Source organism: Mus caroli, unplaced genomic scaffold, assembly GCF_978045245.1.
Source record: "Mus caroli unplaced genomic scaffold, Mus_caroli_1 scaffold_19, whole genome shotgun sequence".
NCBI classification, from domain to species: Eukaryota; Metazoa; Chordata; class Mammalia; order Rodentia; family Muridae; genus Mus; species Mus caroli.
This window is the reverse complement of record NW_028227274.1, coordinates 56,920,389-56,939,482: the sequence shown is the minus strand read 5'-3', so window position 1 is coordinate 56,939,482 and position 19,094 is coordinate 56,920,389. Positions and strand designations below refer to the sequence as shown.

The 19,094-nt window shown below is 37.7% G+C and overlaps 1 protein-coding gene across 1 annotated transcript in view; it reads right to left on the bottom strand.

Annotated features, from left to right (window-relative positions):
- Adamts19 (ADAM metallopeptidase with thrombospondin type 1 motif 19) overlaps window positions 1-19,094 on the bottom strand; it is a 202,891-nt gene that overhangs the window by 109,609 nt on the left and 74,188 nt on the right. Inside the window, exon 7 of the mRNA XM_021150815.2 lies at window positions 15,358-15,401. Coding sequence (XP_021006474.1) covers window positions 15,358-15,401 — 44 coding nt within the window. The remainder of the gene's footprint in view (window positions 1-15,357; window positions 15,402-19,094) is intronic.

Here is a 19,094-nt window from a genome sequence, read left to right as displayed (position 1 = left end):
TGCATCCAGGCAGAACAGCCATTACTAATACAGTTCTCTTGGAACTTTTTGTGTTTCTTAGAAGAAATAAATGAACTATTTAACAGTTTTTAATATTATAATGCTCATTAAATACTTGAGAGTGTTCTAAATAAGAGAATTAAAACAATCACTTTTAAAAAAGAAAGAAAGAAAGAAAGAAATATTAGAATTGATACTGTCTGTGGTTTTTTAAACATCCATGAAAATAACTTTACATTTTTGCCATTATTGAGACCGGAAAGGCAGCTTGGAATATCAACCACCAGTAACCCGAGAATGCTAGAAAAGACTCAGGTGTCTGCAAATGGAAGTGTGAGTTAGTGTAAAGGCAGGTCCTGCACTGGGGAATATTGATACACATGTGACTTCGTCATGATACTGCATATCAAAATGTTAGCACAATAAATTGTTATTAAGAAGAACTTCTACTGATATGAGGTGCAAATTGTTCAGATATATACACAAATGCGTATTATAGGCAACTCTAATAAGCTAGCATACTATATATTATATACTTGTAAAAAGTACAGAAAGGAATGCAGGACCAACACAATGGTTAGGGAGAGCAATTTAAATAATTTCAGACAGGGGCAGGGAAATGTAGGAGGAACAGACATCTCTGTATGCCATTGTGAACGCAAAATCTTCTGAAACTCCTATTGAACCTCAATGGCTAGACTATACTGATAATAAGAAGTGGGACCTTTTAGAGAACATTAGGCTCTGGACCTCTGTAAATGGTTAATACTGTCAGTGTAGGACTGACTTGGTTACTGTGTGACTATGTCCTGAGGTAAGCATGCATTCAGCCTGATCTCCCTGGTTACCTGTGTGATCACTTTCTACCAAGTTATAATCCATACAGGAGGCCCTACTACACATCAAAACTCCCAGTCCCAGAACCATTACCCAAGCTCTGTCATTTATGTCATAGTTACAGAAAACAGACAAAGGCACAGTACAGAAGACAATGGTTAAAGGCATTAATATGAAAGACGGTTAACATTTAAAATACAGACAAGTAAAATAAATGTGACTCCAGGTTAGGAGGAGATAAATGGAGTAGAGCTATCCAAAAGATCCAGCAGTAACATCAAGAGACCAACAAAAGGTAAGTCAAACAGTAAACGACCACAAAAGAATAACAAAGCACCGCATAACGACCCCACAGGAAAATGCCAAACACATATTGGGTTTGCTTTAAATAATACAGCTGTAAGGGAAACAAAGCAACAATAAATGATGTAAGATGATATTACCACTAAAGAGTGACCCTCTAGGAAGACCAACAGTCTCAACTAACCCAGACCTCAGACAGGCTGAGACAACTAGGAGCATACATAGGCTGGTCCCTGGCACATATGTAGGAGAGGCCTCACTGAGAGAAGATGAGCTTCATTCTCAAGATACTTGAGGCCCCAGGGAAAGGAGAAGTATGGTTGGGTGGTAGGAGCACCCTCTCAGAGGCAAGAGGGAGGAGGGATAGGATGAGGAACTATGGGAGGAATGGGGGAGCAATGACTGGAATGTAAATAAATAAAATACTACTAATAATAAAGGCTATTATGAGCTGGAATTAAAATGTTAAGACTAGACTGGTTTTTTTTTCCTCCTTTCTCATTCTCCTCTTCCCCCTCCTTCTCCACCTCCTTTTCCTCCTCAGCATCTAGAAAGGAAAGGTTGTACTCTTTCTGCTACATTCTAGATGACTCTCATAAGTGATTCTGACTCCGCTTGAGACTATCAGAGCAGATCACTATCACTTGATTTTGGAAGATTAAGTTTTCAATCCATAGAGTCGTAATTGAACCAGTTTCTATTGCCTAAGCTTGTTCTTTTGACTTATCCCTTAAAACCATAAATAAAATGGAAAATCTGAAAAATTTTAATCCAGTTCCTATTCAAACAAAAACTATAGCACTACGCCAAACTGAAAAAACCATGAATTGTGAATTACACGTAAGTAACTCAGTGAAAGAAACTTACTGCTGAGACTGTACAAACATGGCAGGAAATCAGTATTTCCCTTTTGGTAACTAAAAGAACAGTAAATGTAAGATGATGGGCTGTCTAGATGATTTTATGTACAAGATAAATCTATGAACAGGTTTTGAAAATATTATCTGCCTTGGAGATGAACAATCTGACTTTAAAAAGTTAAGATTAGTCATAATTAATTTTGTGATTTAATATTAAATATACAGATGGAAAATGTAATTTTATTGCATATAAATAAGGAACTTATGGTAATACATGTTATATGATATATAAGATATACAGTATATATTATGTTATATACTAATCATATACTGTAGAAATTAAACAGGCACAAACGTCATATTACCAAAGCTGTAGAAATTGCTTTCTTAGTAAAAACGCTAATAGAAAGCTATTATAAGTATAAAACTCTAAAACTTTGATAGAACTTGAAATATTATTCTCTCACCACCATACCTATTTTAATAAATTTTAATTTATAAGTTGCTTTCTTCTCAGTATGATCAGCATTCATTTAAGAAAAAAAAATAATTACTTTTAGAAGAATGGATACAGAAAATGTGGTACATTTACACATTGGAGTACTACTCAGCTATTAAAAACAATGGATTTATTAAATTCTTGGACAAATGGATGTATCTGGAGGATATCATACTTAGTGAGGTAACCCAATCACAAAAGACGTCATTAGATATGCACTCACTGATAAGTGGATATTAGCCCAGAAACATAGAACATCCAAGGTACAATTTGTAAAACACAAGAAAATTAAGAAGAGGGAAGACCAATGGGTGGATACTTCATTCCTCCCTAGAATGAGGAACAAAATACCCATGAAAGGAGTTACAGAGACAAAGTTTGGAGCTAAGACAAAAGGGTGGACTATCCAGAGACTACCCCACCCAGGGATCCATCCCATAATCAGCCACCAAACCCAGACACTATTGCATATGCCAGAAAGATTTTGCTGAAGGGACCCTGTTATAGCGGTCTCGTATGAGGCTATGCCAGTGCCTGGCAAATACAGAAGTGGGTGCTCACATTCATCTATAGGATGGAAGACAGGGCACCCCAATGAAGAAGCTAGAGAAAGCACCCAAGGGACAGAAAGGGTCTGCAACCCTATAAGTGGAACAACAATATGAACTAACCAGTCCCCCCAGAGCTGGTATTTCTAGCTGTATATGTAGCAGAAGATGGCCTAGTCAGACATCACTGGGAAGAGAGGCCCCTTGGTATTGCAAACTTTATATGCCCCAGTACAGGGGAATGCCAGGGGCAAGAAGTGGGAGTGGGTGTGTAGGGGAGGAGGGTGGAGGGAGGTTATAGGGAACTTTCGGGAAAGCATTTGAAAGGTATATAAAGAAAATATCTAATAAAAAAGAGAAATCTAAATAATAATAGTTTTGAAACAATTATAACTGCAAACACTATATCTGATTATAAATATGCTAGATTTTAGCATGCTATATTATATAGACAAGTTGTATCATTATAAATATACACTTAAGATGTTTTAAAATAATTCATCAAATAAAACATTTATTCAAGATTAAGTGACTCCCAAGTTTATATAGTCCGTTACAATTTTAGCTGTATGCGGTTTTCCCCTCCATAATTGTTCAATACTTTAGAATTCCAACTGGAATGTAATACCAGTTTGTTCATGACCTCAATAAAGTATGATGTAGCAAAGTACTGAAAAATAAGTTTTAAGGAACTGATATCTGTGGCTATCATGGATATAAAACTATATACATTAAATACATGCAGGCTTTGAGTAAAAATTAAACCTCAATAAAATCATTCATAAGAGCTTGCTTAAAATGAATAATTAGTGGTTTTATGTCAAATATTATACTATTGGATACTAATTTCAAGTCAGATTCTGAGTTTGGAAAGTTCGTTCTCTACGTTTTCAATAGTCCCCAGGAGAGTAGGAATGCGAGTTAATTAGACTCTGAATGTCAAGAAAACGAAGCCCTGCCAGAACATGGTGACATTACATATTAAAACTATCTACTTTTATTTGTAAAAGTCATGTTAACTATCTTTTACCATAGTAAATTCTTTAAAAGTTCATAGGAGTTATGAGGTCTTATAAAAAATGCTTATATTTTTTGTTTCTTGAATTGGAAGTATAGTTGGATGGATTCTTGCCCTTAGAGAATTCTTCCTTTAATCTGTTGTAAAGCCTAAGGCACAGTGGAATTTTTCAGCACAAGCCCTAGCAGAAAATGAAGTTTAATGTTGTTCTTTTTCTTTATAGATCTGTGTAATAGTCATCGATAATAACCATACCACAGATTCACAATCATGTTGCCTTAAAATTACTTCCACCAAAGAAACTAGTTCATTGCTTTTCAATTTTTCTTGAGACAAATTCTTAGGGAAAGAAGGTAGGTAAATTCTTTGTCAAACTATCACATCACAGTAGTATTCTTTAACCCAATTGCTAATATATTTCTTCTCTGAAACCTCTTGATGTGGGCTTCCAGAGTCCACATTGCTCTCAGATTTCCAGCTTCTTTCGAGAACAACATATTAAGCTTTGCCTAAAGTATTCAACTGCTTTTCTCATCCAAAGTCCCAAAGTCATCCACATTCCTCTAAAATCAATGGTGTGGGGCTTTTTCACAGCAATGCCATCTTTGTGTGATATTTCCTACTGAAGTGATAAATACCATGAGCAAGGCTAGTTATATAGTAAAGATTTATTTTGGCTCATGGTTGCATGAGCATCAGAGTCCATCATGGTGAAATACTGACAGTGCATGGCAGGCATGATATGGGAGTGAAAGGCCAGACTCATATCTTGAATAACAAACATGAAACAAAGCAAACTGGACATGTATGTTGATTTGAATGAGAATGGCCCCCTAAGTGGATATTTGTCCATCATGATTGAGACAAATAAAAATATCACATGCCAAGAATAATGTACGCTTACATTGAATTACACATGGAAGGTAGGAAGCTAATAAGGGCCCATGAAGGTGTGTCAAGGAAGGAGGGGTAAAATACAGGAGACAAGGAGAAGGAAAGGGAAACCAGGGAATAGGAAGAGAAAATTTTACTGGGAAATGAGAAGACAGGGTAGAGAAGGAAGAATGAGAATGAAAAACATTAAAGACCTTTGGAACTCTAATATATAACCTCCTACTATAAATGCTCCCTAAAATATATTCACTAACATGTGCAAATAGGGTTTGAATGCAGTGCCCCAATGACCTGTGGTAGGGAGATTATAGTGCCCCTTACACAGATGTTATGGAAGTAACAAATACTTTCTGTTTGGATTTAAAACTTGTATAATGTCCCATACCCTTAAGTAGCCCCAAAAACCTGTGGCTGTCTAGGTCACAACCCTGGAGGAGAACCTAGTATTATTATTCTCCCAAATGTACAAGGTAATAAACTGTCCCCCGAGTTCTTATCTTTTTTTAAAATTAGGTATTTTCTTCATTTATGTTTCCAATGCTATCCCAAAAGTCCCCCACCCCCCTCCCACTTCTTGGCCCTGGCATCCCCTTTACTTAGGCATACAAAGTTTGCAAGACTAATGGGACTCTCTTCCCAATGATGGCCAACTAGGCCATCTTCTGATACATATGCAGCTAGAGACACGAACACGGGGGGCTACTGGTTAGTTTATATTGTTGTTCCACCTATAGGGTTGCAGATACCTTTAGCTCCGTGAGTACTTTCTCTAGCTTCTCCATTGAGGGCCCTGTGTTCCATCCAATCACTGACTGTGAGCATCCACTTCTGTGTTTGCTAGGCCCAAGAATAGCCTCACAAGAGAGAGCTATATCAGGGTCCATTCAGCAAAATCTTGCTAGTGTATGCAATGGTGTCAGCGTTTGGAAGCTGATTATGGGATGGATCCCCGAGTATGGCAGTCTCTAGAAGGTTCATCTTTTCGTCTCACCTCCAAATTTGTCTCTGTAACTCCTTCCATGGGTGTTTTGTTCCCAGTTCTAAGAAGGGGCAAAGTGTCCACACATTGGTCTTCGTTTTCTTGAGTTTCATGTGTTTTACAAATTACATCTTGTATCTTGGGTATTCAAAGTTTCTGGGCTAATATCCACTTATCAGTGAGTACATATCATGTGAATTCTTTTGTGACTGGGTTACCTAGCTCAGGATGATGCCCTCCAGGTAAATCCATTTGCCTAGGAATTTCATGAATTCATTCTTTTTAATAGCTAAGTAGTACACCACTGTATAAATGTACCACATTTTCTGTATCCATTCCTCTGTTGAAGGGTATCTGGGTTCTTTCCAGCTTCTGGCAATTATAAATGAGGATGCTATGAACATAGTGGTGCATGTGTCCTTCTTACCGGTTGGAACATCTTGTGGATATATACCCAGGAGAGGTATCCTGGAATCCTCCAGTAGTTCTATGTCCAGTTTTCTGAGGAACAACCAGAATGATTTCCAGAGTGGTTGTACAGCTTGCAATCCCACCAACAATGGAAGAGTGTTCCTCTTTCCCCACATCCTCACCAGCATCTGCTGTCACCTGAATTTTTGATCTTAGCCATTCTGACTAATGTAAGGTGGAATGTCAGGGTTGTTTTAATTTGCATTTCCTTGATGATTAAGGATGTTGAACATTTTTTTCAGGTGCTTCTCAGCCATTCAGTGTTCCTCAGGAGAGAATTCTTTGTTTAGCTCTGAGCCCCATATTTTAATGGGGTTAATTGATTGTCTGGAGTCCATGTTCTTGAGTTCTTTATATATATTGGATATTAGTCCCCTATCTGATTTAGGATAGGTAAAGATCCTTTCCCAATCTGTTGGTGGCCTTTTTTTGTCTAATTGACAGTGTCTTTTGCCTTACAGAAGCTTTGCAATTTTATGAGGTCCCACTTGTCGATTCTCAATCTTATAGCAAAAGCCATTGCTATTCTATTCAGGAATTTTTTCCCCTGTGCCCATATCTTTGAGGTTTTTTCCCACTTTCGCCTCTATAAGTTTCACTTTCTCTGGTTTTATGTAGAGTTCCTTGATCCACTTAGATTTGACCTTAGTACAAGGAGATAGGAATGAATCAATTCGCAGTCTTCTACCTGATAACCTCCAGTTGTGCCAGCACAATTTTTTGAAAATGCTGTCTTTTTTCCACTGGATGGTTTTAGCTTCCTTGTCAAGGAACAAGTGACCATAGGTGTTTGGGTTCATTTCTGGGTCCTCAATTCTATTCCATTGGTCCACTTGTCTGTTGCTATACCAGTACCATGCAGTTTTTATCACAATTGCTCTATAGTACAGCTTTAGGTCAGGCATGATAATTCCAACAGAGGTTCTTTTATCCTTGAGAAGAGTTTTTGCTATCCTAGGTTTTTTGTTATTCCAGATGAACTTGAAGATTGCTCTTTCTAATTCACTGAAGAATTGAGTTAGAATTTTGATGGGGATTGAATTGAATCTGTAGATAGTTTTTGGCAAGATAGCCATTTTTACTATATTGATCCTGACAATCCATAAGCATGGGAGATCTTTCCATCTTCTGAGATCTTCTTTAATTTCTTTCTTCAGAGACTAGAAGTACTTATCATACAGGTCTTTCACTTCCTTAGTTAGAGTCACACAAAGGTATTTTATATTATTTGTGACTATTGAGAAGGGTATTGTTTCCCTAATTTCATTCTCAGCCTGTTTATCCTTTCTGTAGATAAAGGCCATTGACTTGTTTGAGTTAATTTTATATCCAGCTACTTCAAAGAAGCTGTTAATCAGGTTTAGGAGTTCTCTGGTGGAATTTTTAGGGTCACTTATATATACTATCATATCATCTCCAAAAAGTCATATTTTGATTTCCTCCTTTCCAATTTGTATCCCCTTGATCTCCTTTTGTTGTCAAATTGCTCTGGCTAGAAATTCAAGTACAATGTTGAATAGGTATGGAGAAAGTAGGCAGCCTTGTCTAGTCCCTGATTTTAGTGGGATTGCTTCCAGCTTCTCACCATTTACTTTGATGTTGGCTACTGGTTTGCTGTAGATTGCTTTTATCATGTTTAGGTATGGGCCTTGAATTCCTGATCTTTCCAAGACTTTTATCATGAATGGGTGTTGGATTTTGTAAAATGCTTTCTCTGCATCTAATGAGATGATCATGTGGTTTTTGTCTTTGAGTTTGTTTATATAATGGATTACGTTGATGGATTTCGTATATTAAACCATTCCTGCATCCTTGGAATGAAACCTACTTGGTCAGGATGGATGATTGTTTTGATGTGTTCTTGGATTCGGTTAGCGAGAATTTTATTGAGGATTTTTGCTTCGATATTCATAAGGGAAATTGGTCTAAAGTTCTCTTTCTTTATTGGGTCTTTCTGTGGCTTAGGTATCAGAGTAATTGTGGCTTCATAGAAAGAATTGGGTAGAGTACCTTCTGTTTCTATTTTGTGAAATAGTTTGTGAAGAACTGGGATTAGATCTTCTTTGAAGGTCTGATAGAACTCTGCACTAAACCCATCTGATCCTGGGCTTTTTTTTTTGTTGTTGTTGTTGGGAGACTATTAATGACTGCTTATATATCTTTAGGGCATATAGGACTGTTTAGATCATTAACCTGATCCTGATTTAACTTTGGTACCTAGTATCTTTCTAGAAATTTGTCCATTTTATCCAGGTTTTCCATTTTTGTTGAGTATAGCCTTTTGTAGAAGGATCTGATGGTGTTTTGGATTTCTTAAGGATCTGCTGTTATGTCTCCCTTTTCATTTCTGATTTTGTTTATTAGGATGCTGTCCCTGTGCCCTCTAAGTGAGTCTGGCTAAGGGTTTATCTATCTTGTTGATTTTCTCAAAGAACCAGCTCCTCCTTTAGTTGATTCTTTGAATGGTTCTTGTTTCCACTTGGTTGACTTTGCCCCTGACTTTGATAATTTCCTGCTGTCTACTGCTCTTGGGTGAATTTGCTTCCTTTTGTTCTAGTGCTTTTAGGTGTGTTGTCAAGCTGCTAGTGTGTTCTCTCTCTACTTTCTTTTTGGAGGCACTCAGAGCTATGAGTCTTCCCCTTAGAAATGCTTTCATTGTGTCCCATAAGTTTGGGTATGTTGAGGCTTCATTTTCATTAAACTCTAAAAAGTCTTTAATTTCTTTCTTTATTCCTTCCTTGACCAAGGTATCATTGAGAAGAGTGTTGTTCAGTTTACACGTGAATGTTGGCTTTCTATTATTTATGTTGGTATTGAAGATCAGCCTTAGTCCATGGTGATCTGATAGGATGCATGGGACAATTTCAATATTTTTGTATCTGTTGAGGCCTGTTTTGTGACCAATTATATGGTCAATTTTGGAAAAGGTACCATGAGGTGCTGAGAAGAAGGTATATCCTTTTGTTTTAGGATAAAATATTCTATAGATATCTGTTAAATCCATTTGTTTCATAACCTCTGTTAGTTTCACTGTGTCCCTGTTTAGTTTCTGTTTCCACGATCTGTCCATTTTGAAGTCTCCCACTATTATTGTGTCAGCTGCAATGTGTGCTTTGAGCTTACTAAAGTTTTTTTTTTTTTAATGAATGTGGCTGCCCTTGCATTTGGAGCATAGATATTCAGAATTGAGAATTCCTCTTGGGAGATTTTACCTTTGATGAGTATGAAGTGTCCCTCCTTGTGTTTTTTAATAACTTTGGGTTGGAAGTCAATTTTATTCTATATTAGAATGGCTACTCCAGCTTGTTTCTTCAGACCATTTGCTTGGAAAATTGTTTTCCAGCCTTTCATTCTGAGGTAGTGTCTGTCTTTTTTCCTGAGATGGGTTTCCTGTAAGCAGCAAAATATTGGGTCCTGTTTGTGTAGCCAGTGTGTTACTCTATGTCTTTTTATTGGGGAATTGAGTCCATTGATATTAATAGATATTAAGGAAAATAATTGTTGTTTCCTGTTATTTTTTGTTGTTAAAGTTGGCATTCTGTTCTTGTGGCTCTCTTCTTTTAGTTTTGTTGAAGGATTACTTTCTTGCTTTTTCTAGGACGTGGTTTCCGTCCTTGTATTGGTTTGTTTGTTATTATCCTTTGAAGGGCTGGATTCCTGGAAAGATAATGTGTGAATTTGGTTTTGTCGTGCAATACTTTGGTTTCTCCATTTTGGTAACTGAAAGTTTTGCTGGGTATAATAGCCTGGGCTGGCATTTGTGTTCTCTTAGTGTCTGTATAACATCTGTACAGGATCTTCTGGCTTTCATAGTCTCTGGTGAAAAGTCTGGTGTAATTCTGATAGGCCTGCCATTATATGTTACTTGACCCTTTTCCCTTACTGCTTTTAATATTCTATCTTTATTTAGTGCATTTGTTGTTCTGATTACTATGTGTCTGGAGGAATTTCTTTTCTGGTCCAGTCTATTTGGAGTTCTGTAGGCTGCTTGTATGTTCATGGGCATGTCTTTCTACAAGTTTGGGAAGTTTTCTTCTATAATTTTGTTGAAGATATTTGCTGGCCCTTTAATTTGAAAATCTTTGTTCTCATCTACTCCTGTTATCTGTAGGTTGATCTTCTCATTGTGTCCTGGATTTCCTGGATGTTTTGAGTTAGGATCTTTTTCCATTTTGCATTTTCTTTGATTGTTGTATCGATGTTCTCTATGGAATCTTCTGCACCTGAGATTCTCTCTTCCATCTCTTGTATTCTGTTGCTGATGCTCGCATCTATGGTTCCAGATTTCTTTCCTAGGGTTTCTATCTCCAGCGTTGCCTCACTTTGAGTTTTCTTTATTGTGTCTACTTCTCTTTTTAGTTCTAGTGTTGTTTTGTTCATTTCCATCACCTGTTTGGATGTATTTTCCTGTTTTTCTCTAAGGACTTCTACCTGTTTGGTTGTGTTTTCATGTTTTTCTTTAAGGACTTGTAACTCTTTAGCAGTGTTCTCCTGTATTTCTTTAAGTGAGTTATTAAAGTCCTTCTTGATATCCTCTACCATCATCATGAGATAGGCTTTTAAATCAGGGTCTAGCTTTTCGGATGTGTTGGGGTGCCCAGGACTGAGTGAGGTGGGACTGTTGCATTCTGATGATGGTGAGCAGTCTTGGTTTCTGTTAGTAAGATTCTTGCATTTGCCTTTCGACATCTGGTAATCTCTGGAGTTAGTTGTTATAATTGTCTCTGGTTAGAGCTTGTTCCTCTCGTGATTCTGTTAGCCTCTATCAGCAAACCTGGGAGACTAGCTCTCTCTTCTGAGTTTCAGTGGACATAGCACTCTCTGCAGGCAAGCTCTCCTCTTACAGGGAAGGTGCACAGATATCTGGCGTTCGGACCTGCCTCCTGGCAGAAGATGAAGGCCTGAAACAGGGCCTGTCCCAGAAGCTGTTAGCTTCTGTAGTCCACACTCTCACCTGCACAGACTAGTCTCAGAGGGATCTGGAAACCAAGATGGAGCCCCCAGGTGCTCGGGCAAAGCCCTCCTGGGCGGGGCGGACACCTCTCCTCTGGCAGGGAAGGTGCCCACATGTCTGGAGCCCGAAATGGGGTCTGCCTCAGAAACTGTCCTCTACAGACCTTGTGGGTGTCCGCTGACCCAGAACCCAGGTGACCCAGACCAGAAGAGATTTGTGTCTCTGATCAGGCCAGCTTTTCTGCTTCCCTAATGCTGTCTCAGGTCCCATGTGATTGGATTGGAACAGAAGTTGTGTTCCACTCACCGGTGGTCATAAGATTGTGTGGAGAGTCCTCTAGAGGACCTTAGGGGTGTCTGCCAACTCCACGCTCAAGGTGACCCGGTGCTGGTGCAGACTGGAAGGGATTTGTGACCCTGGTCAGGCCAGCTTTTCTGCTTCCCTAATGCTGTCTCGGGTCCTGAGCGCTTGGATTGGGACAGAAGTTGTGTTCCACTCACGGGTGGTCCAACGATTGTGTGGAGAGTCCTCTAGGGGGCCTTGGGCATGTCCTCTGACTCCCAAGGTGACCCTGTGCTGGCACTGACCAGAAGGGATCACTGAGTTCTTATACTGCTATATTAGTGCATCTCTCAACCCTCAGCAGGGAAGCTTATTTTTTTCAGTGGTTAGCAATTAATTCAGAGACAAAATATAGGCCAATATGAAGGAATATTGGAAACTGGAGTTATCAAGGTTTTAATAGACATCCATGTTACACCCCGTCCTTCAAGGCTCAGAGATCATTGTGAAACAGGGAGTGGAAAGATGTAAGAGACATAGGGACTCGATAACTCTAGCAAAGTAGTATCTGCAGACACAGCAGCTGTGTGCATGAACTTGCCTCGGTTATGACTGTAGACATAAGGTTTGAACAATAGGAATCCAGCATGGATTCAGAAGGGAGTACAGTCTTAACAGTGATGTATCTATCAGTTCTCCACATAAACGTGCAATCTCTTCCTTACTGTCTGGTGGCTCCTGATAGTCATTAACAGGTGTTCCTCTGTGCCTTCACTTCAGGAGCCTCTTGGCAATTCTCATGCTTAAGTTCTTTAGTGTGCAAATTACAGTCAGCCTGCCAAGGATCCTTAACCTTTTTTTCAAGAAACTTTATAGAATGCATTTTATCACTAAGCAATCTAAGGGAAACAAGACTTATATGATATTTTTTCTTTAAGATGATGAATATGATTTCTCTTTGCACTATGCCAGGCCTTCCACTTGGAACAGCAATGGACTCTACATTATTTTTATGTGGTATATTTGTTTCTAAGTATATCCCAGGGCACTTAATTTTTCCATATATGAAATAAAATGAAACTCTCGTTCACTATTCAATTGATTGTTGTATTACCTCATAGTTAAAGAATTTGTGAAATTATATTCTCATTATATTTTTAATTTACTTTTTTCTTTTTATCTTTTATTTAAAATTTTTATTAGATATTTTCTTCATCTGGAATAACAAAAAGCCTAGGTTAGTGAAAACTATTCTTACCAATTCACTTTCAACTATCTCTTATTTTCACTCTTCAAACCATCTTCTCTTCTCTTCTCTTCTCTTCTCTTCTCTTCTCTTCTCTTCTCTTCTCTTCTCTTCTCTCCTCTCCTCTCCTCTCCTCTCCTCTCCTCTCCTCTCCTCTCCTCTCCTCTCCTCTCCTCTCCTCTCTTCTCTTCTCTAGCCCTACTTTATCTTCTTCTGCTGCTCTGAATGACTCTTCTGTCTCCAAGGACCCCACAATCTATGACTACTCTCTTCTTCACTACTCTCAATCTTACCCTCAACTCTCAGTCTCTACTGGCTTTTACATCCTCTCCTATTCACAGAAGTCCAAGAGCTGACTGTCACTAAAGAACAGCCTGGCAAACACAGAAGTGGATGCTCACAGTCAGCTATTGGATGGAACACAGGGCCCCCAATGGAGGAGCTAGAGAAAGTACCCAAGGAGCTAAAGGGGTCTGCAACCCTATAGGTGAAACAAAAATATGAACTAAGCAGTTCCTCCAGAGCTCGTGTCTCTAGCTGCATATGTAGCAGAAGTTGGCCATCATTGGGAAGAGAGGCCCCTTGGTCTTGCAAATTTGATGTACCTCAGTACGGGAGAATGCCAGGGCAAAGAAGTGGGAGTGGGTGGGTAGGGGAGTCGGGGGGGAAGGTCTGGGGGACTTTGGGGATAGCATTTGAAATGTAAATGAAGAAAATACCTAATTAAAAAATAGATAAATAAAAAGAAGATCATAACACACACACACACAAAGAGCACAGTCATTTAAGGGGTCAGGCACATAAAATATTTCATACTACAGGTCTGTGTATGAATAGTAACATGCTGTCTTAAGTGGAGGAAAGTGCATCTCTGTTGAGACAAGAATGGTTGGTGGTCAACTATCCCATGGTCAGGATGATGAACACCATGCTATATTTTAGTATTTGGGGAAAGAAAAGCAAGAAAAGGAAAGGAAGAATGTGAAAACCTGAGGAAAAGCATGTCTGAGTGAATACAAGTTCCTTGGGTCTCCTAGCTCCTATCTGACTAACAGTCCCTTCTGAACCAAGCAACCCCTCAATCCCATCACCATCCTTTGCTCTGTAACTTATATTTCATGTTTTGTCTGAGAATTTAAACTTAAGAGGATACTGATAAGAAATGAAAGTAGTAGAACCACTTAGATTTCTTTTAAAAAATATCCATAGTAGATCAGTTGATTCTACCCACCTGAAAATATTTTATATGTAGAACTGTTCTGTCTGCATGTATGTACATGTACCACGGACATGTTTGGTCCCTATGGAGGCCAGAAGATGGTTGGGTCATTAAAACTGTAGTTGTTGGCTCTAGTGACCCACCATGTAGATGCTGGATGTGATCCTGGGGCTTCTGAAGAGGAACAAGTGCTATTAACTCATGACCCATTGCACTAACCCTATCTATTTTTGATTGCCCATTTTGCAATGCAGAAATGAAAACTCAAAGATGGATAAGTTAAACCCTTGCTATCATATAGAAAGAAACCTTACCTGATAACTGCCAAAATAAGACTATAACTCTTGAATGTACCTTAGCAATAACACTTTTTCTTTACATCTACATAAGCTAGAATGGAAGAATATACATTCATATATATGATAACATGTGGCTCCTACTTAAATGGAGACATATACATTTTATGTGTATATGTGTTCTGCCTGCATGTATAGCTATGTACTATGCGCATGCCTGCTGCCAGCAAAAATGAGAAAAGGAAAATGGATACCTTGGAAATGGATTAGAGGTAACTATGAGCGGCCATGTGGGTGCTGGGAATTGAACCCAGGTCTTCTCAAAGAACAAACAATGCTATTAACTACTGATCTATCTCTCCCTGTCTGGTTTCTTGTAATAAGTAAGTTTTCAACTAAGAGTTGCATTTGTTTTAACAGACATACATGAGGATATCATACAATAATCAGAAAGAGAGTTACATATATTCTCTTGACTCCAGGGTAACCTTACAGTGATAAAACTTTGCTACTTGGTGCTCAAAGGACCTTCACTAGTCATTCAAAGTAAGGGAATTCTTTTTTATACTCTAAGAACTTGAAGCATTATATGACTCCAATATAATCTGTTCTCATGCTATAAATGTATTTCGACTTGTGATGGGAGGAAGAATAGAATGTTATTGACTATCTGTGTAACTTTGGGTAAAATATTAAAAATTGATAAAAATCTTAAAAGACATGTAAAAATTTCTCCACTGCATAGGTTATGTATGATTTTAATCTGTATCACTAGAAAGAACTGCAGGGCTAACATCAGAATTAACATATAGTTGCAATAGATATACATACGACATTGCAAAATTATTCCATCCAAGTCAACACCATCAAATAATTTACTACATTAAGCAACTGATCCATTTAAGTTCTCCAGTGTGCCTCAAACTGATTTTTTTTTTCAGAGACACTTACCCACAGTGTCACATGGCTCATCTTTGTGGACACAGAAATCTTTCCTAGAAGGAAAAGTAGAAAATCAAAGTAAAGATCGATTCTCTCAGACAATCGCCAGTCATCATGAGACTTATTTACATAAGCCACATCATATATTCCCTCAAATTTAATATAATTCAGAATAAGATGAAGGAATAGATCTGAAAAGATGACTTATCAGAACAATATGAGATATCTTCCCAGTTAGTAGATACCACTGCAGTACCAAAGCCCTGGTTTGTTTTGAATTTTCTGCAAGTTTTCATTGCATTTTTGTTGTTGTTGTTGTTGTTGTTACAAAACCATAGTTTATGGTCATGGTAAATTACTTACCATGTGAAAATATCATAACACTACTCCGTCTTACAAAATAACTTCATGTTAAGAGCTTACTACTCCTTACTAGTAAGGAATACTGTTTCAAGACATCCACAGTTTCCTTTTCAAGACTTTCCAATGCAAAAATTTTCAAACACTGAAAAACATGTTTGAATAAGCATGAAGAATTTAGTATTTTTCAAATGAACTCTTTGAATTATAGTTCATATTTTGTTCTTAATTTTAGTGCTACCTGTTACAGCATTCCTTGGCAATACTTACTCTTGTTTCCACATATTTAGGATTTCACAGACCGCAATTTAGAGAACATAATCACAGTTTAGTGTAGGGGATATGCTATATTAAATAACTATTATTTATCTATCTGTCGCTAGTGGTGTGACATTAAACAATGTTCTTAACCACCTCTCATCTCAGGCACCCCATCTAAACTGAAGAGGCCATGCCTATATATTTATTGTACAAGTTAAATGCATCTCCTACATAAGGTAATAAAAATGTCAGGCATATATGAAATTTTTGATGAATTATATTTGTTGATGCCATTCTTGTATCTGAGTGATAATCCTATTCCTTTGATTTTTCATCTTAAGAATATTAACACAGCTGATATTCTCTCTCTCTCTCTCTCTCTCTCTCTCTCTCTCTCTCTCTCTCTCTCTCTCTCTCTCTCTCCTGGCTGTGTGTTTTATCAAAAGTTAACTTTGCTTAAAGGCCACTATTATTTATGGAATCTGAATCCCATTGTAAATTAGAAAAAAAGCTTTAAAAACTTAATGTGCTGATATAGAGAAATGAATCTGTAATTAAGAGCACTAATTGCTCTTGCAGAGCACCTGGACTCTATTCTCAGCATCCATATAGTGATGCTGAGATTCAAAATAAACACCTGTAACTCCAGTTACAGATCAATGCCCTCTTCCGGCCTCTGCTGCACATAAAATCACATGTGTGCACTTGAGCACGCACGCACACACACACACACACACACACACACACACGCACACTAAATAACCTTTTGAAAAAGTTTCTATACCAAAGCAAACTCCATGTTTTTTCAGTGGGCTTTTTGTCTTGTAAATTCCATTGCATATTTAAATGCATTATTTTCTCAAACAGATTTCTATACATGTTAACTACATTAACCTATTACATGTCTTGAGACAGAATTGCTTAATAAAATAAAGTTGGATTAATTTTTTGCATTTATAATTAAAATGAAATGTTAAAATTCCATTAAATTTATAAGTTTTTGATGTTTCCATGTGAGTGCCTATTAATTTTTTGTTTTGCTCACTTCAAAGTTAAGTTATTGATTTATTAAATTCTCTAAGTTCTTATGAACTTTATCTATCTTGAATTATTGGTCTTATTTTTGGATAAAGATCACATCTACCTCTTGTTCTAGTTTGCTTTTTTGGTACTATGATAAAACACTGCCCAAAGGCATTTTGTGGGAGAAAAGGCTATTTGTCTTATATGCCCCAAGGACAGTCCATCATTGAAGAAAGCCAAAGTGGGAACTCAACGAGCCTAGACAAGAACCATGAAGAATGGTGCTTAATATACCGTCTATGCTCATGAATTCAGCTGCTTTCTTATACCTTTGTTAAACTGTAGGACCACCCACTATGCACTCCTCCCAACACACACAGACACAGAGAGTCAGACAGACAGACATACAGACACACACACACACACACACACACACAGGCATACAGACACACACACACACAAGGGTTAGGGCATGCACGTGCCTATAGGTAAATCACATGAAGGCTTTTCCTCCACCTATGTTCCATCCTCTCAGGGGAGTCTACTTTGTATTAAGCTGACAAATCTTAACTAGAGTCTCCCTTATACTTCAACCATCAGTGTGTCAGATGCTAGGCAACTTTTCCTTTGTGTCAGATTTAATTCTTTATTTTTCTATGACTCTCTTGCAAACAGAACACGAATAAGTATGTAAAGATCTCAGTATAATATTCTTATAAGTGATTTAATCTATTGATAACATATACTTGTTACCAGCTTATTTGGATTTATTTTCTTATTTATGATGATATTTTCCCTCATTTCTTTGCTATTTTGGTCCTTGTTGATATTATTTTTCACTTTTTTCCTCTAGTGTTGCAAAATAAGATTAATTTGCTGGTTTTTTTTTTAATTATGGCTACTTTCCCTTTAGTACATATGTGAACTGGTGTTGACCCAGGCCTGAAGAGGATGTCACATCCCCTAGTAATGGAATTCCAGGCAGTTGTAAGCGTGTGGCACCAACATGGGTGCTAACAACTGAATTTGAGCCCTCTAGAAGAGAAGTAAGCTCTCTTAACTGTGTGTCATCTCTCCAGCACAGTTTATATTTAATACATGGTCACCATGACAATGTCAAGGAGATGCTGCTTGCCATTTCCTATCACTGCTATAGTAAATTCCATAACATAAAAGCTACAAACAATACGAAATTTTGTACTTCTAGTCTAGAGAGCAGAAGTCTGAGATGAGATATGTTCTGGGCTAAAAATCTTTGTATCATACAGTGTACTGGGCCCTCTAGAAGTTTCTCTTTTCCCTTTATGTCCATTATGACTATATTGGGTTCCAACAGAGAAATCAGGACTCTCTGCTCTTAACTGTAACATAGCTACATCTACAGTCTTTTATACCGTGTGTAAAATAATGTATTCAGAGTCTGGAGAGGAGAGCCTGAGTATTTAAGGATGACATTATTTAAGGATGGTTTAAATGCTAAAAGCTAAAAATTTATCTTTGGCTTCTTCCTTAAAAAAGAAACAGAAAAGGTGCACAGAATGTTTTAAATTCAGCATCTTCTTTCTCTTTTCTCATTTTCTATTGCATTTTTTCCCATTTGTTTGGTTTTTTGACATAAAGTCTTGCTCTGTAGCTCTGGATTAAGTAGTAGTGCTTGCAATATAGCCCAGGCACACCTTAAACTTGTGATAACCTTCTTATTTCAGACACCAAGTGTAGGCTTTATAAATAAAAAAAACTTCAGTTTCATTTAGGTTTGGATAATAGCTACCATCTATCTATTCATTTATTTTGTTGGAACTGTGTTTATGTATGGGCAAGTCTATTTGTGTGTGCTGGTTCCAATGTGTAAGTGGATGAACATGCATATGTATGGGCATGCATGTGGAAGTCGAAGATCAATCTCAGATGCTGTTGCTTATTAGTCACATTACAATTTATTTATCTAAATACAACTTTAATTGGCCTGCCTGGGCATTCACCAAGTGCATTAAGCTGGCTGACCAGTGAGCACCAGGGGTCACGCTGTGTCTGTGGCTGTCTCCACAGTGATGACCTTACATGTGTGAACTGTTATACTGGATTTGTCATCTTGGATTCTG